This window comes from Rissa tridactyla, chromosome 9 (assembly GCF_028500815.1).
Source record: "Rissa tridactyla isolate bRisTri1 chromosome 9, bRisTri1.patW.cur.20221130, whole genome shotgun sequence".
NCBI lineage: Eukaryota > Metazoa > Chordata > Aves > Charadriiformes > Laridae > Rissa > Rissa tridactyla.
In genome coordinates, this window is record NC_071474.1 from 30,368,410 (window position 1) to 30,392,976 (window position 24,567).

Sequence of the window (24,567 nt, forward strand, 5' to 3'; positions counted from 1 at the left end):
CCGCCTCTGTCTGCTCTCCGCATGGGCGGCAAGGGAGCGGAGCAGCCCAGGCTTTCTCATGGCCAGGATGGAGCCACTGCTGTGCCCACCCCTGGTGCCCCCCCAGTTCACCCCCGGCCCTGCCCGGGTGCCTCCTGCCCCCTGAAGCTGCCCCAGCACCGCGGTGGCCCAGCGGGTCCAGGGCGCTGGGGGGTCCATTCTGCAAAGCCTGCCGCAAGCGATGGGAGATGCCGAAGGATGCTGGTGATGGAGCGTCCATCCACACGGGCCGGGGAGCCAGGGCCAGATGGGGAAGGTGAAGATTTGGGGCTGGAAAGCGGAAAACCGGCTCTGCTGCAGCAGGAGAGAGGGGCCACACTGGAGCTCCCCCACCCCAGGGATGCAGGGAGCCCCAGCTACCTCCACATTTGGGGGATGTGAGCTCCCACCAAGCAAACACACACCCCAGGCCCTGTCCTGTCCGGGAAGCTGGAAACCCTCGCACTGAGCTGCTCTCTCTCTGTTTTTATTATTGTAATTCCTTTTTATTTTGGCCTTGGAAGACAATTCATCACCTTCAGGCAGGGCAGACTGGCCCCCGCCAAGGCTGCTGCTCTGCTCCTGCGCCGTCTCCCCCTAAAGCACCAGGTGGCTTCGGGTTTCTGCTGTCCCAAAGCTTTGGAAGGGGTCACCCTCTGTTTGCCTTTGCCCCTCTGCTGCAACCCCGGTCACCATCGCTCACCCGGGGCAGGAGCACCAGCAAGCGGCACGGGACCCACGGCAGAGGCTTCTGCAGGCATCGATTCCCCCCACTACCCATTATTTAACTGCAATCCAGAGACTATTTTTCTTGGGGGGGAAAAAAAAAAAAGCTTTTAAGCTTGATCAGCAGTGGGGTTAATGTCGTTTGCCATGTGTCTCAATTTTTTATCTGTATTAATGGCAAGTGCCACAGCAGGGTTTTCTACAGCAGTACCACGGTGGTGCTTTGCTGAGTTTTTGTTGCCCTTTTTTTTTTTTTTAAAAGACACTGGATTGCAATGACTGATCACGCTGCAGCACAGCACTGCCAAACACATCCCCACAGAACCTGCCCAGACGCCCCCGCCCACAGCATGAGGTCTCCCCAAAAGCCCAGAATTTGTCCCCAAAGAGGCAATGAAGTTCAACCAGGCCAAAGTGCAAGGTCATGCACCTGGGTCGGGGTGATCCCAGGCACAAATAGAGGCTGGGTGGAGAATGGATGGAGAACAGCCCTGAGGAGAAGGACTTGGGGGTGCTGGTGGACGAGAAGCTCAACATGAGCCGGCGATGTGTGCTGGCAGCCCAGAACGCCAACTGCACCCTGGGCTGCATCAAAAGCAGCGTGGGCAGCAGGGCGAGGGAGGTGATTCTGCCCCTCTGCTCTGGTCTGGTGAGACCCCACCTGGAGCATTGCATCCAGCTCTGGAGCCCTCAGCACAAGAAGGACATGGACCTCTTGGAGTGGGGCCAGAGGAGGCCACAAAGATGCTGGGAGGGCTGGAGCCCCTCTGCTGTGAGGACAGGCTGAGAGAGTTGGGGGGGTTCAGCCTGGAGAAGAGAAGGCTCCGGGGAGACCTTTGAGCCCCTTCCAGTCCCTAAAGGGGACACAGGAAAGCTGAGGAGGGACTCTTGATCTGGGAGGGGAGCCATGGGACGAGGGGGAACAGTTTTAAACTGAGAAAGGGGAACTTTAGATTGGACATGAGGAAGAAATTCTTTGCTGTGAGGGTGGTGAGCCCCTGGCCCAGGTTGCCCAGAGAAGCTGTGGCTGCCCCATCCCTGGAGGGGTTCAAGGCCAGGCTGGACGGGGCTTGGAGCAACCTGGTCTAGTGGGAGGTGTCCCTGCCCAGGGCAGGGGGGTGGCACTGGATGGTCTTCAAGGTCCCTTCTAACCCAAACCATTCTATGATCCCTCCTGCCGCAGCTGGGAGGAGAGGTGGGGGCTGCGCAGGGCTGAGCACAGGCAGCAGCCGGGGTGAGCTCCATAACCCTACACCCAGCCGTGTTTGTTCTCTGATGGCTTTTGGGGGATGCTCGGTTACATCACATTGGAAAGAAAAGGACAAAAAATACCACAAAACAACAAAAAAACCCCCACAAGATGCAAGTTAAACAAGGGGCAGGCCCGCTGGGGTTGCCAGGGAGGTTGAACTCCTCGGTCCCTCCGGGGACTCCACATCCCGGGTTTCTGCCCAGGACCAGTGGCTGCAGGCAATCCATCCCACACCATTCCCCACCGGCACTGCAGTCCCGGAGCAGAGCCCAGACACGGGAGCAACAGAAACGCAGGAGGACCTTCATTCCTCCCTTCCCTTCCCTGCCCGCAATGCCCTGTGTTCGCAGAGCCCTGCTTCTAACAGAAATATATTATATATATTTTTTGCTCTGTGCTTTCAGGCCTTTGATCCCTCCAATTTATTTGTTCTTGTCTTTGTGGACTTAGCAGTCAAAGCGTATGATAATTCATTGCTTGTTAATCCAATTTGGCTCTATTTAGATATTCCAGTTTAACATCCAGTATAATCTAAAATAATGTCCAGAAGAAACAGAGATGCGATCCGTGTCTATGAACCAGCTCTGAACCTTGCCCAGCGAGGGCTGTCTGCTTTCTTTGCTAATTTATTCTCTGTCCAGCTTCACAGAGATGCTTTTTTGTGGCTGAGCCCCTCACTCAGCAGGGGTACAGCAGGGCAGGGGGGCTCTGCACCTCAGGGGGCAGTACAGCCCCCCAGGAATCATACAGTCATAGAATCATAGGATGTGTTGGGTTGGAAGGGACCTCTAAAGGCCATCTAGTCCAACCCCCCTGCAGTCAGCAGGGACATCTTCAACTAGATCAGGTTGCTCAGAGCCTCATCCAGCCTGGCCTTGAATGTCTCCAGGGATGGGGCCTCCACCACCTCTCTGGGCAACCTGGGCCAGTGTCTCACCACCCTCAGTGGAAAGAACTTCTTCCTCATGTCTCATCTAAACCCACCCTGCTCTAGTTTAAAACCATTGTCCATCGTCCTGTCGATAAGTGCCCTTGCCAACAGTCCCTCCCCAGCTTTCCTGTAGGCCCTCTTCACATACTGGAAGAGGCTCTAAGGTCTCCCCGGAGCCTTCTTTTCTCCAGGCTGAACCCCCCCATCTCTCTGAGCCTGTCCTCACAGCAGAGGGGCTCCAGCCCTCGCAGCATCCTCATGGCCTCCTCTGGCCCCACTCCAACAGGTCCGTGTCCCTCTTGTGCTGAGGGCTCCAGAGCTGGACACAGTACTCCAAGAAGATCTCTCCCATGGCTGAGCAGGGACAACCAGCCACTGCCACAGCCCCAGCGATACTGGGAAGCTCAGGGAACCGCGGGCTGGGTCCCCCCCAGGTCCGGGACCATCCTGGGCAGGAACGTCGCCAGGGCTCCAGCTCAGGATGTGGCCCTGGGGACAAGGCAACCTGCCACATGGTGCGATTTAGCACAGCCCTAGGAGCCAGCAGCGTTTCCAGACAGGCACGCTTGGAAGAAAAATCCCTTCGTTATCTGCCGAGGACTCAATCACGCTCCCTCCCACCCCAGCCCTTCCTGGCACTGTTATTTATGCAAACTTTGCCGCCGTCACTGCCACTGTCTCCGCAGAGGAGACGCAGCAGCCCTTTGGGGTGCGCCAGCGGGGACAGGGGACGGCGACAGTGGGCTGGGAAGCACGGCAGGGACATGTCACCATCCTGACATTTCTGAGCCCCCGGCTCGCTGCAAGCAGGAGCTGGCGGCCAGCACGGCAAGCTGCCTGCCCTTAGAGAAGCTTTATTAAATCAGGAGCAAGCCCAACGCCCGCGGGGTCCAGCAGGTTCTGGGTGAGAGCCGGTCTGGGATGCCACAAGGGAAAAAACCTCCCTCCGGGGAGCTTTCGGCCTCATTGTTGCTCCCAGCCTGCAGTCAGCCCATGCCTGCCCCCACATCTTGTCCTCTGCATTGCCAGCCCCCCGGGGAGCCCCGCTGCAGCCCCACGGCCAGTGCCCTCCCTCCTTCACCTCCCACCGCTGCTGCCCAAGGGTAGCTCAGCGGGGCCAATTCCCCCCAAAAGAAGGTTGGTCCCTACCTGGGAGATGAGCCCACGGTGCTGGCACGGTGCTGGCATGGCACTGGTACGGTGTCCCCGGTGCGGGCAGGGGGCACAGCTCGGGGATGCTGCAGCACAGCCCATGGCCGGTCCCCCAGCTGCAAACCAGCCCAGAGAGGACAAGGGCTACAAACCCCGAACAAGCAGCAGCCTTCCCCTCCACAGCCTGCCTTTATCCCCTTTCACCCACCTGCCCCAAATGACTCGCTAACGAAGGTGCAGCCGGGTCCTGGGGCTGGGCTGGCTGCAAACCATTGCCCGGGGTCCCTGTCCCGACACACGCCTCTGCGGGAACTGAGTCCGTCGCATTGCTGGAGCCTTTACCAGGGGGTTCCAGCGGTGGGGACACATCCAGGTGTGGTTGCCCCCCCACTCCCCATGTGCCCTGGCCATGCGGGGTGATTCTGGGGTATGCAGCCGATGCATCTTCCCACCCCAGGGAACGGGCTTCCCGTGTCACTGCTCTCCTTCCAGTTCCACCTTGGTGTCACCTTGGCTGAGCCACTGAACGAGCAGAGGCGATTAGGGGAGGGCATCTACCCCTGCTAGCCACCGAGCACCCAGATGGCCCGTGCATGAGAGCGGTCCACGAACAGACCATTAATTCAGCAGTGGCGGATGCTCCTCACCATCTCCCCACAGCCTCCAAAGTGCTCTCCGGAAAACCTGGGGAAAAGAAGTGCCTCAGTGGAAAAGAAGTGTGTGGTGGAGGTGTTCCCTACCCATAAGTGGGTGTCGGAGCTGTATTTCCCCCAAAGATGAAGGGCTTGCGGTGCAGAGGACCAGCACCGTGCCCGGTTTCATGGGGGCGAGAAGCCGCGATGGGGCTGAGAGCCTGCCCGGTGGGTCACCCATGGGGACAGTGACACCCCCTCCTCGGGGCTGGGAAAGCTGTGCCTGAGCTTGGCGGTCTCTTGGTTGCCCGAGCGGATGAGCTGTGGGAGAAGCAGACGAGGAAAGGCCTGGGGTGGCACCCAGGGGACCGGGGGGGCACCCAGGGGACCGCGTGGGCGCCCCGCCACGCGCTGGCTTCTGCCCCCGGGCCAGCCCCCACAGCCTGTCAAAGCAAACCCACTTAGGCGTATTTAACCAAACACTTAACTTTCCATTTTATTCAATAATTGCTTTAATACTAAAATGCATTAGATGCTCAAAGCAGAGAAAAGAAAAAAAAACCAAAAAAAATCACATTTAGGTGGAAAACAAAGTTCTCATCAGATGAAAAAAACCCCAATGTGGCAGGTACACCATTTTGAAACAGAATCGTAATAATTTAATAAAGCTGCTTTATCATCTTCATAAAATAGACAGAATGGTGATTCTTTTTTTTTTATTTTTTTTTTCCCTTTTTTCCGTTTTGTTGTTTACAATGATTCAATCACCGTGAAAATGTACATAACATACAGATCAGCATATACAACAATTTATTCTTCATATACTCGGCAACGGAGACACCACAACGAGACATACCGCGCTCAGTCCCTGCTGCCGTCGGCCCCGGCCTTTGGGTGCCGGACCCCGCGGCTCCCCCCGGGCTGCCGGGGGGGAGTGGGTGCTGCTGAAAACCAGTTTGCGGTGGGTGTGTTTGGAGAGGATATCCCAGTTTGGATCAGCTGAACATCAGCTGAGGCCAACAGAGGGTCTGTCTCAGCAGCGCCGGGCTTTTTCCCCATGGGAAGCGCAGCTCACGGGTCGGATGAGAGATTACCCAGAGCTGCCAAAGCAGCTGGAGCGACAAGATCATCAATTTTTCCCCAATGACAGACAAATGTGTTTCCATTCATAATTAGATTATTTTTTTTTCTCCCCGCCCCCCACCAAGAATAATTTCAACATATCCAACAGTATGTTCTTTACAACTTGTTTCCTATTTTGAAAAAAAAACAAAACAAAACAAAACAACAAAACAAAACAAAAAAAAACAAAACAAAAAGGAATTCACTTCTGCACAAAGTGTGATCCACAGCCCACCTTCAGTCTCACACAAACAGGGAACGGCAACAACAGCGCTCAGGAAGGGGGGGGGATTTTTCCAGCCGTGAGTCGTTCCCCTCAGCTCTCCATCCCCTCTCCCGGCACAGCCCTGGGAAAGGCTGGGAAAGGCCAGCGGGAGTGGGGAAGGCTCCCTGGGCCAGCACGGGGTAGGGGTCACCTTCTCACCCCCCACGTCCCCAGGTCCCCAGCCCCGGGGCTGCTCCAGATGGGGTCCTCGTCATGCTCGGGGGAGAATCGCAAGGGGATGCCGCTCCCCGGATAAAGAGGAGAAACGGGAGCAGAGCCAGCCCGCCTGGAGGAAATCAACGCATCCCGGCGATTCTTCCTAAACCAAATCTGAGGACGGGTTCAAGTTATTAAAAAGCGCAATAATTGCATCTGGAACACCCCTGCCCCCCCCAAAAAAAAAAAAAACCAAACCCAAAACCAAACCAACTCACCCACCCTGCAGCCTTGAACGTTTTTGCATGGCCAGATTCGATGCAACTAGGAAAAAAACCCCAAATCCAAGCGAGACTGTGATTTGCCCAAGAGCCCTGAACTCATCTCAAGTGACACAGAGGGACAGTGACAGGAGCAGCGAAATATTCAGGAGAGGATGGAAGCAGCAGGGCCGGGGCCACTCTCCGGCTCTCCCCTCGGCCCCTCGCTCCGCATCCCTGGCCGCAGCCCGGGTCAGCCCAGAAAAACTGGTGTTTAAACGATTTTCTTGGAGGCATAAGGGTTTACTGACCTCTTTAATGCCCCCTTTTAATACAGAATTATTTCACATTCCTTCTCAGCTGCGCTTTTATTCAGAGTGGCAAGGAACGTTTCCTCTGGGTAAATTAGAGACATGTTTCTTTTTTTGGTTTTGTGGGGTTTTTTTATTATTATTTTTTCTTTCTTCCTTTTCAGTTAGCATCTATTTTTCATCCCAAACGCCGGGCTGGTGGCGGTGGCTCCGCAGGCAGAGGGCAACGCTCAGCAGAAATTAATGGCCGGTGCTTTGTGGGCGGGGCGGCTGGGGATGATGATGATGATGAAGATGATGATGCTGATGATGATGGGGTGCCCAGGGACAGGGGGGACCCATGCTCCCCATCCCTGCGATGGGGAACGGGGGGGGAGCCGGGTCCCATCCTGATGGAGGTGGGGGATGGACGATGGGACGATGGGGGGCCGTTGCCCTGCGAAGGCAAGAGGATCTGAGAGACAGGGTGTCAGGCTCAGCAAACGCATACGAGAAAGATTCCCCCCCAGAAAAACCACCCGGAGCTGACAAAAACAGGCGACATGAGAATAAACCCAGCCTAACAGTTGCAGAAAATCCAGTTACTCCAACAGTCCCAAGCCAGCCCCTTTCTTCTGTGCTTGTGTTACAATAATACACATGTTTTGGGGGGAGAAAACCCCAGAAATAAATGAGAGCAGTAACAGCACACAGGCAGGAAACACCGCTGGAACAGAAATAACATATCCCTGAAAAATGGGCTCAGACTCCAGAAGAGAGGGGAAAATCCCCGCTTGGCTTTCCGGAGGGATGCAGGACATCACGTCAAGGCATGGGATGGGAGCCGAATGAGGTAGTCATCAACACCAGCGAGGGAAGCCTCACAGATTTCCTTAGACGACCGTTTGGCATCGGTTCTTTCCCAATTCCTGGCCCTAGCAAGGGGCAGGGGGACCAGCCTGACTGCGGACCTGTCTCGGACCGGCCATGGCTTCGGGCAGCATCCATCTGCCCTGAAGACACAAGTGGCTGGAGCTTAATTTTTCTTTTGAGGATAATAATGACTGGAGCTTGTTTTCTTGTTGATGTTTTTAATTTAAATAAAGCAAAGTAACAAATACTTTCTCATGATACGTAGACCTAGAAAGGCTACTTCTCTAGAAACCGCTAATTTCAACTTGCTGGTACAGCAAACATTGGCAAGAGCTATATATTTTCCCTTCCATCATCATTTTTTCAATTCTAGGAAATATTATTTAGGGTAGGAAAATCGGTCTGGTGAAGGGTTAATAATAATAATAACAATAATAATAATAATAATATAATAATAATAATAATAGACTAACTGAAATCCTCCTACCTTTCTCATACCTCACTGAGGAATTATCACTGCGAGAGAGCAGAGAGCTGTGAAACCCCCTTCCCTCTCTCCCTTCTACAAAATGGCTATTAAAGTAGCTCAATTTTAAAATCAATTTTATATGAGTAAATTTGTACCCACACAAAAAAAAGTCCTTAATTATGAGAAAAAATAATGAATTGCTTTAATTTTTTCTCCATTAAGAAGGCACATTAATTGAATTAGTAGCGTTGTTACATATCACCTGTCTGCCCCTAAATTAACATCGCTATTGCTCGTTCCGTACTTATTTATGATGCAGGGATAGAAAGAAATCGGAACAGTCTAAAATCCATGCCATGATCTCACACACACACACACACACACACACACACACACACACACACACACACTCTCTTGGCATAATCACAACTGGGAAACGCTGACATGGAAGCGTGTACCTAATTGAGAAGGTAATTTAGATCTCTTAAATAATTCCATCACTTTGACTTGGAAATGATTGGAGACGGGGGATATCTAAATCTGGGAACTAGAAAAAAAACAACTTGTGGAAACCAATCTTCCATGCATTGCCTTGAAATGATGCAAAAGAAACGGGTGAGGGGGAAAAAAAATTCAGCGCGGCACATCCGACAATTGCAATCCAGGCAGAATTTTCCCCAAAAACCTCTTCCCTTGATGCCCTGTCGCTGCCCTGCAAGAGTCGGGGGGCAGCTGCAGGCGATGGAGGGGGGGCTGGAAGAAGCGCTTTGCTCCACCAGGTCTGAAAACTGCAGGTTCCCCAAGGTTTAAGTAAGATGATTGTGATTATTTTTTTTTTCTTATTTTTTTTTTTTTAAGCTTGAAAGCCTTTTGCCATCACTAGACATACAGTAATTTGCAATATCAAATACAATAATAGTACAGATAAGCGTGTGACAGCAAAAGGATTCATAAATGCAGGGGTGTCCATAGCAAAATAGCAACATCTTAAAATACAAACAACCTCGTGTTGGGCGAATATTAAAACTCACCTGACTGTCATTTCCAACAGTCGCACACGAGAAATGGCCGCTATTTTTGTCTAGACTCTACAAAACCGCCGGGGTGATTATTAAAGGTGTCCGAATAAGGAATTTGCCATTCCATTCTTTCCGGGAATGGAAATTTATCTTCGGTTTTGAGATATAAAAATATAGAAACTCCGAGGAGGGGATAGCGAGCGCTCCTGAGGACTGGGGCGGGGGGGGTCTCGCCTCTGCCCCCGCCACCCACCGCCTCCCGGCAAAAGCCAAACACCAGCTACTTTGCTCCGGCTGCACACCCCTGTTGAGACAAGTGGGATTGTCACATTAACGATAGCTTCATTTATAAACAATACATTTAGGGAAAGCTTTTAAATACAGCAATCTGTGAACCATTGGTAAGCGATAAAAACAATCTGCGCTGGGAGTCGTGCGGTCCCTCATCCTCCTCATCCTCCATCCTCCTCCTCCTTGCCGGCTGCCGCTCAGAGGACGATGTCTTTTAGTCTCCGGGCGCCGGGCGAGTCCTTGTCCCGGCGTTCCTGGAGGAGCGGGTTGCCCTCCTGCCCCCCGCTCTCGCTGTCCGCCCCTCGGGGCTCTGCCTCTGTCGGCCGGGAGGGACCACTGTTCCCAAAGGGCTCCCGTTCCCGGTTGCCGACGCAATGCCCGGCACCATAGCTTGCCGCCGGCTTGCCGGCTAAAGGGCTCTTCAGGTGGAGAGGCGAGGTGACGGGGCTGACGGCCTCGCAGCCGTTGCCCGCCTCACGGACGGCACCGCTCACCTTGGGGCTGCAGGCGGCCGGGTCCACCGTTCTTTTGCCTTTGGGGTTGGCGAGCCGCTCCTCGGCGAGGGGCTCGCCCCCTTCCTTGCCGAAGGTGGCGAAGGTCCTTTTTGTGCTGCAGTCTGCGTAAGGCTCCGCGTCCACCGCCGTCGCCTCGATGGAGAGGGCGATGACGTTCCTGCCATGCTCGGGGGACTTGGCGCGGCTGGGGACAGCGCCGCGGGGCATCCAGCACCGGTCCGAGTGGCCCAGGATGCGGCACTCCTCCCTGCAGTGGAACCCTTCGCTCTGGTCTGCGGGGAGAAGACACAAGGGGTGGTGAATGGCAGGGGAGTGCCCACCACCCCCCTGATCCCTGCCCGGGCTGGGGGACCCCCTGCCGAGCCATCGCTCCCACATGTGCAGCCGTTATCCTACCCCAGACAGCAACCGGTTTGAAGGCAAAGCTCGGAAGATGGATTTTATTTTATTTTTTTTTTCTTTTTACTGTTATTTCTCTGCTGCTCTAACGACTGGAGTTCAGGTGCCAACAGGTCGTGTGTCACCTGTCCCGCTGCCTGCCCGGGGAAGGGATTTTGGCTGGGAGTGCATCCCGGGGGCTGTCCCCCGTGGGACATCTGGGGGCCTGTAACCAGCCCCCAAAAGCCACTATGTTTTAAGTTCGGTCTGACGTGACTTTTAAGCTTGACTTTTTGCAGAGAGGGGAAGGGAGTGGAAGGAGGAGGGTGTTTTCTTTGGGGTTTTTTGGTGTATATTTGTGTTCTAACTTTTTGCTTCATCCCTGCTGACCTCCCTCCCCACCAGAGGCTTTATAAATCTCTGAGACTGCCCACTCCACTGAAGATTAAATGTGTCATTCCCGGTGCTGGGGGCTTTATTCATACCACAGCAATAAAGATCCCTTCTCTCCACTCGGGGCTGTCCCCGACACCACTCCACAGGGCTGAAATACGGCGCGTGGTGGCTTAACCCTTTCCAAGGACCTTCCCTGCCCAGCTCTGAACGCTTCTGGGTGGGTGCAAATCCTGCTGCCCGATGCTCGGATGCATCCCTGCGCTGCCGGCTGGCCCCCAGGAATGCAGGACCCCCCCCATCACCGACAGACAAACCGGGGCTCAGCCAAGTGCAAAGCTGGAAAGCAACTGCAGGATTCTCAACATCCCCAGCTTTTGCTGAGCATCCTCCCGCCGAACACCGCAGGCTCCCGGCTGCTTTTCAGCCTCGGCTTACGCCTTTTCCTTCATTCGATAAGAATTTTTAATTGCAGCTAGCCCTCATAAAGCCCTACGCAAAGCCGTAGCTCCTTCCTACATACCCACAAAGCAGCGTCAAAGCACTAATGCCATTACCCATAGGAGACGGTGCTCGGTCGGTGCCGGTTTGATGGATCGAAGCCTGCGAAGGTGCAGACTCAGCCTGGGTTTGCTTCCCGTCCCTCCGCAAACCCTTCATTCCCATGCTTTGTACATCTGTGTGCATAACCTCCGCTCCTCAGCCACATTGGTATTTCCACCACATTCGAGCGCTAGGGCGGCTGATAAAAATTCGCAGCACATAACACAATGCACCAAAATATGAGCAGCTTAACGCTTACAGAGAATAAACGAGTAAAAGGCAGGCCTCAAAAAAAAAAAGAAAAAAAGGATTTTATTTTTTTTTAAAGGAAAAGAAGCCAATTAATTGAAAAATCTATGGGTAAAATATAAGCTTTTTCTCTACACCAGAGAGGCTACTCGGTGGCGCCGGGTGGCTGTGCAGGAGGTCTGGGTTTGGGCAGCCGCCTTTCCAGCAGTTTGAGAGAAGGATGCTCTGAGCCTTACACGCAGAACAACCTGCACCGAGATCTAAAAACCCACGCTCTTACAGTTTGATTCTGTTACTTTCAAGTACTTGAACAAAATAAAAAAAATTTAAAAAAAAGAGAAAAATTGCCCAGAAAGTGTTGCTGTCTGCCTATTTATCCACAGCTTAACTTCAAAAGGATGCTACGGGCATACAAAGTTGTGTAGTCTGGCTGTGATAGCAGAGGACTTGGTGATGGCTGGAGGGGCTACAGGAATATCTTGGGTTCTCATCCCCGATGAGACACTGATTTATTGTGCTGTGTGACCTTGGGCACGTTGCTGGAGCACACATCACTTCAGTCTCTCCACAAACATGAAAGGCCAGATCTGGGCACACGCTGGGCTGGCTGGTCCAGCATGGGAAGGCAGGGGGGAGATGATGCTCCTCACCTTCCCCACAGCATTGCCCAGCCCCATAGGACCACTGCAGCCCGGCAAACCGCACTCCAGCAGGAGCACGGGTAGCTGTGTCCTGCCTTGACCTATTTATTCCAAGCTGGTACATTTTACAGTTAAAAATGAACGGAGGACCTCACCAGTTACTGCACTGCAAGTGGATACCCTTCAAACCCTAGAAAGGGACATGTGCTTCCAGAGCGGGTTTATTAAAGACCGCTGGCGCGGTGCCGATCTGCTGGGGAGATGATCCGCTCTGGGCACCAAGATGCTTGTCTGCAAGTCGAGCCAGTGGCAGCTGAAATGCGGGCAGAAGAGTAGATGAAAAGCAGTATATTAAATTATACCAGTTCAATCTTTTATTTTACAAAGGGAATGTAACAAGTAGGAAGCACACCATGCTGACAGGCAGTGGGACAGGAGTCGCCATCCGTCCGCAGATGTGAAGACAACAGGTAGCTCCACAGCACATTCTGCCTGCCTGCTCCTGTCCCCACCACACGTCTCAGCTTTGGTCTGCGGAGACCACGTCCCACAGCCAGAAACCATCCTGCTTTGGGGGACAACATGTGTCCGGGCTGCCCAGAGCAGCCCTGACTGGGCAGCAGACCCACGGACCAGCACAGAGCCCCGAGCAGGAGCCGCTTCTCCGTGGCAGAATGAGGATCTTCAGCTACCCACCCATCACCATCTCAACCCTGTAGTTGACATAAAATACTGCTTTTATACCACAAGCGTGCCCCTGTTGATACACACAAATGCCACACCGATCTTCTGCTATCCCAGGTCCAAGCTCAGAGGGCTTTGGGTTCCTCCCTGATCCCAGAGCTGCCACCTCGCATCCTCCTCCTCTGCGGGAGCAGATCCTGCCCCAAAGCAGATGCAGGCATGGAGCCACCGGCCACCGCTCCCAGCACTGCCCTTGGCAGCCGGGTCTGACTCATCCAGCCCTAACGGCACCCAGGACGGCCATTCCCATTCACCACCTCTTTATTGCACTGCTCTGTCTTTTATTTTATATTTTTTTTACCACTTTAACAATTGGAAATAGGACAACAGGAAATTCTTTTACAGCCCGAAACCTGCCCTAGTCAACAGTCGACTGTTAACTGGCTGCACTAAAAAATGTTCTTAATGCAAGGAACAAAGCCCAGGTAATAACCACGCTGGAGATGAGGTTTCAGCATCTCGTTTCAGAGCATCTTAGGGCAAGGTAGCTTTTCAAATTGTGTCCCCCCCCAGGTGCAAAACGTCCCGGCAGAAGCCTCGCCATCAAGAGGTGAGCAGCTTATCCTGAAGTCAGGCTTGGCGGAAAAAAACCGCGTCGTTGCTAAACGTGAGCTCTCACGTAGCAAATATGAAACAAAATAAAACCAACAGGAATAAATATGCTCCTCAACAAGTATGGCAAACCCACGTTGAGCTCCGGATTTCAAACCTTCTCAACTTGCACCTTGAGGGACAACCACAAAGGCAAGTAATAATGAGCCTCAGCCAGTCTTGTGTGCTGTCTGCCCTGCCTGTCCTGCCTGCACTGCCTGCCCTGCCTGCGCCTCCTGCAGGGTGTGAGCCTGGCAGAGGGCTGCCACGAACCATCAGCTGCAGGAAAACCTGGTGGGAGAGACAAGGACACCCACAGCTCAGCTGCGGGCAGATGCAGAGCCATCATCGCTGGTGGAGAACGGGGACAAAGCCACAGTGGCACAGGAAGCCGGGAGGTGACATGAAATGTCGGGACTGCCCTAATTCCCAACACAGCACCCATCCAAAGGGTCCGAGCACCCTGCCGCCGGCACCCCTAGCATGTCCCAGTCCCACCATGAAAGCTCTTGGCCAGGAGATGGGATGGATGCCCAAGAGCCGGGAGCCAAGAGGAGCCCAGGAGGAGCTGGCAGAGGACATCGGTGGGCTCTGGAGCACCAGACGTCCATCTCCCCACTGCGTGGGTTCTTGTCTCATTAAAAGAAAGGATTAACGAACGTCCAGAGTGTACAAGTGCTTTCAGTCTCCGGTTCAAAGCCCGCATGCCCGCGGCAGAGCATCATGAAGCCGGCGTGCAAGGCGCCCGTTCAGCTCTCGGAGCAATTGAATTATCTCCAGTGGAATCGCAGCGCTGGCCAAAGAGACAAAGTTAAATCGTAGCAAGGTGCAAGTGCCTGGGAATGTAATATTCCTGATAAATGGCCAGATGACATGTGCTGTTATACAATCTAAGGTGCAATTTGGGCGATGACAATAGTCCCTGGAGTTTCCATTTTCAAACAGCCGCTCAGTTCAATCCAATCCATGTCAGAGCAGCTTTGCTGAGGTGAGTAAGTGGAGCTCATTTGTGCTAGCACATGGGGAGCAAGGAGAAGGAGCGGAGGAGTCGCTTGAAAAGGAAAACTAAGAAAAAAAAATAGAAAAGGGCGTTTCTGGAAGAATGGTAGCCTGGCTGGGATGGGAGCATTGTGTGGAAGCCCGCGCCGGAGCGGGACACACGTGCCCAGACCTGGTCCGGTACCGTAGGTACCATCCTGCCGGAGCCTGGCTTTATCTCCACATTTCGGCGTTTCTTCAGCAACCCTATGATTATACTGTAATCACGATGACACCGCTCCTGGGTACAGCAAACAGCACGATCATTAAAAAATTCATTTCAAAATCTTCCTGGAAGCTAATAAATTTTACAGCAGTTTCAATCCTTTCTCATTGCAACAAAGAAAAGCTTAGTTCCAGACAAATTAAAAGTAAATTGATTGCCTTAGGGGAATCTATTCAAATATCACTTTTCCATGTTAGAAATCTCTTCCTGAAACAAGAAGAGGAAAGCCAGGGAGAGCCAGCATGGGAACGATGTGGAAAAGCAAATCATTAAATCTCAGTTCACGAAACTAAGAGGGAAATTGGGGGGGAATAAAAAATCAAACTTAAAATAAAATGCAAATGTCTCACTGGGGTGCGGGCCTAACATTTGTGACGGAATTTATGAATAATAAATACGAATAAATAGTAAACATGAAGGGATCAAACACTGCTGTTGATGTTTACTCATGGTTAGCTATCTTTCATGGACAATGCGCGACTGCATTATTTAACGCTCCTCTTCCCAGCTACTTTGGGGTTTCTTTTCAACTCCAGCACCCTAATTTTCGCAGGGATGCACACCAGGAAGGGCAGGGCATGTCCCTGAGCCCCCCTGTGGCACCCAAGCACCCTAGACCCGTCGGCGGCGCCCACCTCCCCTCCATCCCACCAGGAGCAGCTCTTCCGAGCATCATCCACCGCATTACGCTCCGGATAAAATAATAAGCTCCAGCAAAATACAAACAGTCCCCAGACATGGTTCATCATTTGCTTGTAAATTAAGACTCTGCACCTCTCCCTTATCTCCCGTAATAGCATAATATGAGGAAACAAGAGGTGGGGAATAGTGTATTATATTTTTGACCTATGGGCTTTTACAGAGCCTTCTTCGCCTTTCCTAATAAGAAATCCCCAGTCTATGCAGAAATGTAATCCTGGCGTGGCTCCCCTTGCACAATGCTCGGAGGATACTAATAACCAGGGACAGTGACAAATGCTTTTTACCGCAACGAGGAGCCTTTCTTTTCCTCTCTTTCCCCATTGTTTGGGATTTATGCAAGCTAAAAAATGCCGTATTTTTAATCCTGGATTGTCTGTCCCAACACAGGAGGTCAACAGTGCTTGGACAAAGCAAATGCCTGCGAGGAATTCTTTTAATGAAACAAGGGATGCAAATTAGATTAATTTATCAGGCGGTTGCTGATAAGGACCCATGGCTGAATGCAGCTCATGGGCAGCGCTTCTGTAATGGCCAACAGAGATATGTGCCGGGGACCCACACGGATTTACACCAGCCGCGGGGTTGGCCCATTCCCCTCTTCCCCTGCTCCATATTACCATTAATAACCCCCTTCCTTCTGCGGAACGGCCCCCATCTCGTGAATGAAGACTGACACACTGACACATCCGGGGCGCCTGGCTAACCGCACACTGGAAGATAGAATTGATGCAAAAGATTTTATCTGGAAAAAAAATGCCTTTCCAGGCAGGTCGAAGGCTTTGGGATGAGAAGGCGGCTGTGGGAAGGAGGGCAATCACCCAAGGGCACGCTGGGCACTCCGGCAGAGCCAGACCCAGTATTATGGGCTGGGATGCAATTTAATGCTGGCTGCCCCCCTTTAGCCGGGACCGCGGGCCAATCCCCACCTCATTCACATGGCAAAATTAATTCCCCTTCAGAGGGCGGGTGGAACACACCATTTAAACTCCAATTAATCCTTTTCTGACGACTTAAGTGGTCCGTCGAGCTTGTGCCAGCCCTTGAGCGGAGGGGATTTCACCTCCGAAACTCCGCTACTCGCGCTTCCATGCAGGGCTCATTAACGGCCTAACTGATGTTAGGATGCAGGATGCGGTCCTGGGAGAGGAGAGCACTCTGGGATCTGATAGACCTTTTCCATCTCGAACCATTACGGCTCCGTAATTCATAGGCACTGCTCCCATTAATGCTAATGGCAGTTACGCTGCCTGCACGAGTGCAGAATACAGCCCTTTGACTTCATTACTGGAATTCAATTTCATTAACACTGGATACAGAGGGATTGTCCTAAATACACTCTTTCTTATATTTTTTTCATGTTAATGTAACCATTTGAGTATATTATACCCTGCAGAGATGGAAACATTTCTAGTCTGTTTAAACACATTTCCCACAATTGGGAGCAAAACTTTGTCTCCATTTATGCCTTTGACACCAGCTGCCTTCCATTTAATGGGACTTTAGTCACTAAAGCAAATTAATCCAAAGGTTACTTTTCGCTGCTATTGTCAAATCCGAAACAGAAAAATTCACATATTCTGCGGGGGTAACGCGGGACCAGCCACATTCCAATGGCAGCAATAAATCGAATTATTACCCTGTCCCATTCAAAATTAGCCATTGCTCAGAAAATAGCTGCTCCGCGAGTCTGATAAAAATCCAACAAAACAGAAATTACAGTTGGGGGAGATAAGAAGCAATTCCCAGCTGCTCATGCCGGGCCAGCTCCTGGCCCAGCGCCTGTCGGAGCAGCATCCCTACCCTCACTGCATCCCTACCGATGTACACCCCTCGGGGGGCTCATGGCGAGTGTGTTAAAGCAACCGGCACCTCCCTTGTCCAGGATGAAGCAGAAGAACCCATCTTCATCCTCATCGTCTCCCCACAGGGATGCGGAGGGCCAGGGTGCTGGCAGGAGCGGGGATGCAGGCGAGACCCCCACCTCCGTGGCTCTCCCGTCCCTGTGAGGTTTCTGGTGCTTCCACACAACAAGTGAGAAATAAAGGAGCCGAGGTTATAAATGCTGATACATAATTTACTCCTATTATCAAGATTAAACACATCTTTGCATGCTTAGCATAAAACAACTGCCTTTCCCCAGATTTCTCAAGGACATGCATAAACTTCATTATTATCTAAATAATCAAAAGAGTATTTCAATAGAATATTTAACTGTCTGCCTACTGGAACAGCCTTAATCTAACACTGATCCTCTGTTGTCCTTCATGTAAATATTGTTGGGACGTCAGCCAAAGCCTAGGGAAGTGAGCTTCATCTTGGTGGATGGGAATCTCTCGTGTCAGATACAGTCAGCCTGACTAATGAGACCTACAGCTTGCCAAAACCTACAGCCTCGCTGTCTGTTCCAGCCATTGAACGCGCTCAGAAACCCAGTGGCACCAGCCCAGCAGTCTACAGATCCCAATCAACTATCAATAGCTTAAGTGTAAGTGATTGTGTATGAAGTACGAGCCAAATGTGTTTCCTTTTTCAGTTTTAGGACCTCCAGTATTGTTATTGCACCAGTAATGCTTGCACGGAATTAATCATAGACGTACCCACAAGGCAAAACATTATGAGAAGCTCTTTGTACTTTCTAAAAGTGCACAGCTCTGAAGAGCAGAGGGAGCTGGAAGGCTTCCCAGCACGATGGGGCGTTCCCCACCATCGGGAGATAGCTAGGGAATTTTTCCCTTTTTTTTTAAACCGCAAGCACTGGTTGTTGGCCATCCTTCATCATGACATTGACCTCTCGCTCCTCCACCCTGCAGCCCGGCGTTGTCCCCTTCCTGGTGTTCTACTTTAACTCTTTTTCAGATGAACACAAGGCTTTTTCCATGCTGGTGGATCCTCTCTTCTGAAGCACGGGAATGTCCCATGATGAGGTGCTGGCCTAGGGTGGCAGGTGCATGAGGAAATCCCACAGGGAACTGGGATGGCCATGGTGACAGATCTGCGAAAGCTGCTCTACGTTGTCCAGCACCCAACAGCACCCATGGCCTGATATGGCACCATGACTCACTGGGACACAAAGATGCTCCTGGTCCTCCCTGCCCCGGCCACCAACCTACGTGGAGGGCTCAAATGAGGTTCCAGCTCCACGCCAAGGAGGGATAACAGCAATGCCAGGGGAACACCAGCCGTGGGTTAGACTGGCCCCATAGCCGCCAGAAGAGATCACATCACTGCCAAAGCCTGTGAATCCGGCCCATTTAATTCAGCCACAACTTCGTTCTGGCAATTAAGTTTACCTTCATCAATTAAGAGAATGATCATAGTGTATAAATATACACATAAAATTACTCCAAGGTCAAGAGTCAAATCTAAAACCTCATATAAGCCTAATTACATTACCTGCAAGTCAGGGACAAGCTCAATTTCCAGCAATGGAGGTGAGGTCCCATACCATCTCATCCCATCCCATTTCATCTCATCCCATCCTGTCCCATCGCGTCCTGTCCCATCGGCCCTGCAGCTGTGGGGATGAGATGGAAAATGAGCCCTCGAGTTTGCCTGGGCTGTAAACTGAAGAGCCACAGGGAGATGGCTGAACAACGGGAATGGAAAATAACCCTGTTTTCATGACCAGTGTCGGGCTCCATGGCTCCAGCCAAGCTGATGCCAACCCACGGGTGCCTGGGCACTTGATGCCAAGTCCAACGTGGGGGGTCTGCACACCACCCTGGGTCCTGCCACATGCTCCCATCCTGTGGCTCCAACGTGGTGGGCAGGAGGCTCCTGGTCCCCAAGGAGGGCTGCTCCAGCGCTGCTCTGACTTCTGGCCAGGCTTCTCTGCCTGCGCAGCCTCCCATCATTCCTGACTTCTCCGAGGCGCCTTTCTGCAGCACTGCCCTGAGGTCAGGCTGGGTGGTGTTGGCTCCCGGCCCCGGTTCACAGGGCTGTCAGCTAAATTGCACCATGGCATCGTTACTCCCGGTGACGGTGTGACAGACAGACAGAACCCAGCTGGATTTTCAAAACCTAAGCACTTTGCAACATGACAGGCAAGGATAAAAAAAACAAACCACCAACCCACAACCCTCTTAGCCTGAGCAGGTTTTATCTGGAAATACCCAAAGCTAGTAGGTGTAAGACCCCACAAAATCATTCCTCCTGAACCACTTTTCTGACCAAACCTTTTAACTGTCACCGGGAAATAAAGAGCAATAAGTACCAGCCTTAGCCAGCGTTACCTGATTAGTCTAGTCCCCACCGCATCCTTAACGCAGCCTTTCTTCAAAGGGATAAAGCAACGTCGAAATGACTGATGTAATTTGGTGCTTTCAGACAGAGTTAGCGCGAGAAGAGTCAAGTTCATTACATTGGAGTTCACCACAGGGCTGCGGCAGCCAGGGCCGGGGCTGAGCCGCCAGCCGGGCGCCCACTCCCATGGCAGGAGCACAAGATGCTTAACCCAAATGTGTTCCTCTGTGGTGGGAATCAGCCTGATTTTGCCCCTTCCCTGGGCACAAGAAGGGGGATGCAACGGGGGAGGCAGGCAACGCGGTCCTGCAGTAATTCTGCTGGAGTCTCTCTACAGGGATCCACCCTCGCTGTCTGCGGCACACAGATGTAATGCTGCCTCTTTGCCACTGCACGCTCGCCTCATTTCTAAAACACTTACACATGCAGCATGCATTAGAATTAAAAAACCATTAAACCTCGGAAAGGAAAAACTTTGACAGGATGCGTAATATACTAAGTATAATTAATTAAATTGGATGAGGCACTGGGGGACAAGAGAAGAGTGGATGGAGACTGTTCTTGGAAAAGGGATGGTAATGCACTAATGTTCAGTGTGTGCCATTAAGTAAGAAACAGCCTTGGAAGAGGCGAGGATGAGCGACGGGAGCTTCGAGAGACGGCACCAGCCAGTTGGGCACCTTGGATGCATAGCAAAGAAGGTGATAGCATGAAATGCGGCCATTAGAGCTCTAAAAAAAATGTTAACAAAGGTGGAAAAGGCACTCGAGAGATGGAAGAGCAAAAATGGCATGGAGGTTGCTAAATCGCGATACCCTACTAGTGACAGTCTCCTTCAGAGCATCTCTTGATGCCCTGCAAGGGCTCAGGGCAATGGACCACCTTCCCCAGGCTCCTCGGGGCTGGTGTAGGCATCAGGGCAGGCAAAGGGAGATTTATTCTGGAAAGCATCTGGCTCTCCGTGGGGTTATTCGTCAGTTGTGCATGGTTCCCTAGCGTGGATAACACCCTGCTGCATCCGTCCCCCCTCGGCGGGCGCCGGCAGCATCAACCAAAGCCAGGGCCGGGGAGGGAGCATCAAAGGCATCCCCAGCCCACACAGCAGCAGGCACAACATGATGAGACAGCCGCAGCCTGGCTGTTCAGCAGGACAAAGTTTTAACAGGCTTAACAACAGCATCAGCACTGATCATTAGGCAATTACAACTGCTGAAAGTTGACAAAGCACCAGGACCAAATGAATTATCTCCCCAAATCCTGCAGGCAGGAGCACGGAAAAGAGAAAAGTTGTCGTCAACAGCCTCTGATAGCTCACCGGGTGCAGAAGCAGTAACTAAAAACTAAAGGGCTGCTCGTTTACTTGCTGTTTGGAGAGATAAAAGGGAAAGGCCAGGAAATGAGATCTTCAAAAACACTCTCATCATTTGGGGAGCGGTGGGAGGGAAGGTCCTGGAAACACCGATACAGCCAGGATTGCTCAGCCCTTGGAGACGTCTGATTCAGCGAGGAAGGGACTGCGTGTGTTCGGAAAGGGAAGGCAGATTTTGGCTGGGGGAGTTCACTCCTGAATCAACCCCAGTGCGGCTACTTGCTCAATCCCGCACATTCTTGCATGGCAGCCAGCGCCGGCCGAGGGGACAGTCGTGAGCTCTTCTCCACGAGGACGTGCCAAAACCCACTCCTGCAGGGATCTGTAGAGCTGAATTCCCATGGGGCCACGGCAACTCCCTGCTCTGTCTCCTTGCAAACCACAGGATGCTCAGCTTTGTCACGCCGTGCTTCCCAAACACACAGCCCTTCGCTTGGAGTGACAAGGCATGCTTTTGGGAAAAACATGCAAATGTGATTTAAAGACTCTAAGTGATACAGAATATATCACATCCCTTGGGAACCTGTTCCAGGGGGTAATTATTCTAATTCCTAAAATCACGTGTCTCGTTTGCAGCTAGAATTTTCCGAGGCAAACCTCCATCCTCCAGCAGCGCCTCTGCCTCGTTGCCTGCATTAGAGCGATGCTGAGTAGCGGATCTCTTCTCCCCGAGTTCACTTCCGCACACAGGCTTAGATGCCCGATGTCTCAAGCAAAGTTCAGAGCACGTCCCCCGAGGATGCTGTCTCTCCTGGGTCCTATTTCAAGCCCAATGGTCTCTGCTGAAAGAGTCCTGCTGGATTCAACAGGCTTTGAGTCAGGTCCTAAACGTCCAGACGAAGTAAGAAGCAAATCCACGTGTTCAGAGAGCAAAAGCCAATCTCTCCAGCCATACCCAGAAGCTCCTGATGCAGAACAGTCTCCAGAAAGCAAGGGGACATTTCTGCACTGACGAAGCATCTCCTCTCCACCTGATGGGCCAGAGCTCACTGGTCCCTGCAAGGCACGTCTGCCCAGGGAAGGGCTCGCGTGGATTTTATAGTGAATTAATTGGACATATCTTCCCAATAACAATGGAGGAAGACTGACAAAGCAGAGGTCAGGCGGTGAGGGAATTGCAGGTGGAATTGTTCGTTTTAATTACTTGTCTTCATTAATGTGAGGTTCCTGGATCCTATAGTGATGACTAATGGGTCAAAATATTTGCATGAGTGAATATAGTTCCACAAAAGAACACGTGGCTGAAGGGTGGAATAGATACAGAATTTTCTTTGTATTTTACAGGGCTGTTTCCACCACAAGATGAAGTGACTTCCCAGAGCGCAGCAGCGTACCAGAGGGGAGCAACCCAAGATGCGAGTTAAACATTTTTATGAGGCACACAAGTGCCCAGAAAAAGCACGACTAAAGCTGGAAATAAGTGATGAACAAGGCAAAACACGGGTTATACTTGAGCTGTTTGTGTCTCCCTGGCACTGGAATGAGTTGGATACAAGCATCACGGCTACCTGTTCTCCTGACAGCACTGAAAGGAAACAAAAGTTTGGAACAAGCCAAACACATTCAATTTGCCTGAATAATTTAGGCTGCTGAGTTATCATGTGCCTCATGGACTGTCATTGAGAAAAGCTGTATTGCAGAGGAAAGGTCTGTAAATCAATGCATCTGAGGGACCAAAACTAATCAGAGAGTGGCTGGGAAAGCACGGCCTGTCAGAGCAGATGCCGGCTGTGGAAGTCAGTGCTGCCGGCGGACCCGGGCACCCAGGGATGGGTGCTTAGGAAAGGCAGTGAGGCCGGGCCAGGTGGAGCAGTGAGAATACATGGCTTCCATTCAAATGTTGTGGCGAGCAGCAACGTCAGCAGCACAAACACCTCAGCTGGTCAACACAGAGAGTGAAAACCAAATCAAAGTCCAGTACATGCATAGTGCCCACCTGGGGACCCACCTGGGTCTGCCAGACCCTCCCCAAGGGTATTTATCATAGAATCACAGAATGGTTTGGGTTGGAAGGGACATTAAAGATCATCCAGTTCCACCCCCCTGCCCTGGGCAGGGACACCTCCCACCAGACCAGGTTGCTCCAAGCCCCGTCCAGCCTGGCCTTGAACACCTCCAGGGATGGGGCAGCCACAGCTTCTCTGGGCAACCTGGGCCAGGGGCTCACCACCCTCACAGCAAAGAATTTCTTCCTCAGGTCTCATCTAAATCTCCCCTCTTCCAGTTTAAAGCTGTTACCCCTCGTCCTATCGGTCCCCTCCCTGATCCAGAGTCCCTCCCCAGCTTTCCTGGAGCCCCTTTAGGGACTGGAAGGGCCTCTAAGGTCTCCCCGGAGCCTTCTCTTCTCCAGGCTGAACCCCCCCAACTCTCTCAGCCTGTCCTCACAGCAGAGGGGCTCCAGCCCTTGCAGCATCTCCATGGCCTCCTCTGGCCCTCATCCAACAGGTCCACGTCCTTCTGATGTTGGTGGCCCCAGAGCGGAGCAGAGGGGCAGAATCCCCCCCCTCACCCTGCTGCCCCCGCTGCTGGGGATGCAGCCCAGGGTGCGGGGGGCTTTCTCGTCTGTGAGCTCACATTGCCAGGTCATGTTGAACTTCTCATCCACCAACAATTTATACCCTCCACTAACGCACCTCCCACTCACAAAACCACTTCTGGCTCCCTGACCTTTCCTGAATTACTACTACGCACGGTTTTGACTTCAGGTTTCTAGCCAAATTCCTCTTCCCAAACAGGAGCTGCCCCTTTACAACTTCTCGCTGAGCCTTATCAAATCCCGAAGCCCAGTTATTTGCATGGAGAAAGCCGTTCCTCTTACAGGGCAAATCTGGAGGCTCCTCACCTGGATCGGGAGCGGTTCCCCTGTTAAACTGGACGAGGCAGCACCGTCTGCTGCACTCGCACCAGCTACTCTCCTCCCTCCTATCTTTAATGAAGCCGACACTTCCAAAGCATCCGAGGAAATCAAGTGCCCGACCTATTTTGGTTTGCAAGCGATGAGAACACCCACGTTCCTCAGGCTTCTCGCAAAAAATTTCCAACCACTGCTCTTCGCTCTTTCATTTTTCACATAAACCAGTGCAAGAACGACCACGAAACCTACCGTCTCCCGCACGCACCCAGTGGAGCAGACCCGTCTCCCCAGAAAGGGCCAGGAGCTCCTCACCTTTCACCCCCACCCCGCAGGAGGTGGCACCCCTCTGCCTCACAGGGACCTTCTCGTGACTGTCCCAGCCCTCGGGGAGGCTCCCGAGCGCTTCCCTAAGAGGCAAGGTAGCATCTGTGGTGACATCTCACCAAATGATCCAAGATCGTTTTCTCCAGCTGGGACTGATTGAATATAGCCTGGGCACCGGATGATGTGGGAAATCAGTCGTAGCCGAGCACAAATTGCATGCATAGAGGTAATTACTGCAGCACAAGGTTGGTAGCACCACTACCCACATGACAGTATATCTCAGCAATTTTCATTTCCTATTG

At 52.2% G+C, this 24,567-nt stretch overlaps 1 protein-coding gene across 2 annotated transcripts in view; it reads right to left on the reverse strand.

The window, feature by feature from the left end:
* Positions 1-5,181: 5,181 nt before the first annotated feature.
* PCDH19 (protocadherin 19) overlaps positions 5,182-24,567 on the reverse strand; it is a 59,563-nt gene continuing 40,177 nt past the window's right edge. For both annotated transcript variants that reach the window (XM_054215279.1, XM_054215278.1), the window contains exon 5: positions 5,182-10,243. In XM_054215279.1, the coding sequence (XP_054071254.1) occupies positions 9,654-10,243 (590 nt within the window). In that variant the 3' untranslated portion in view covers positions 5,182-9,653. The remainder of the gene's footprint in view (positions 10,244-24,567) is intronic.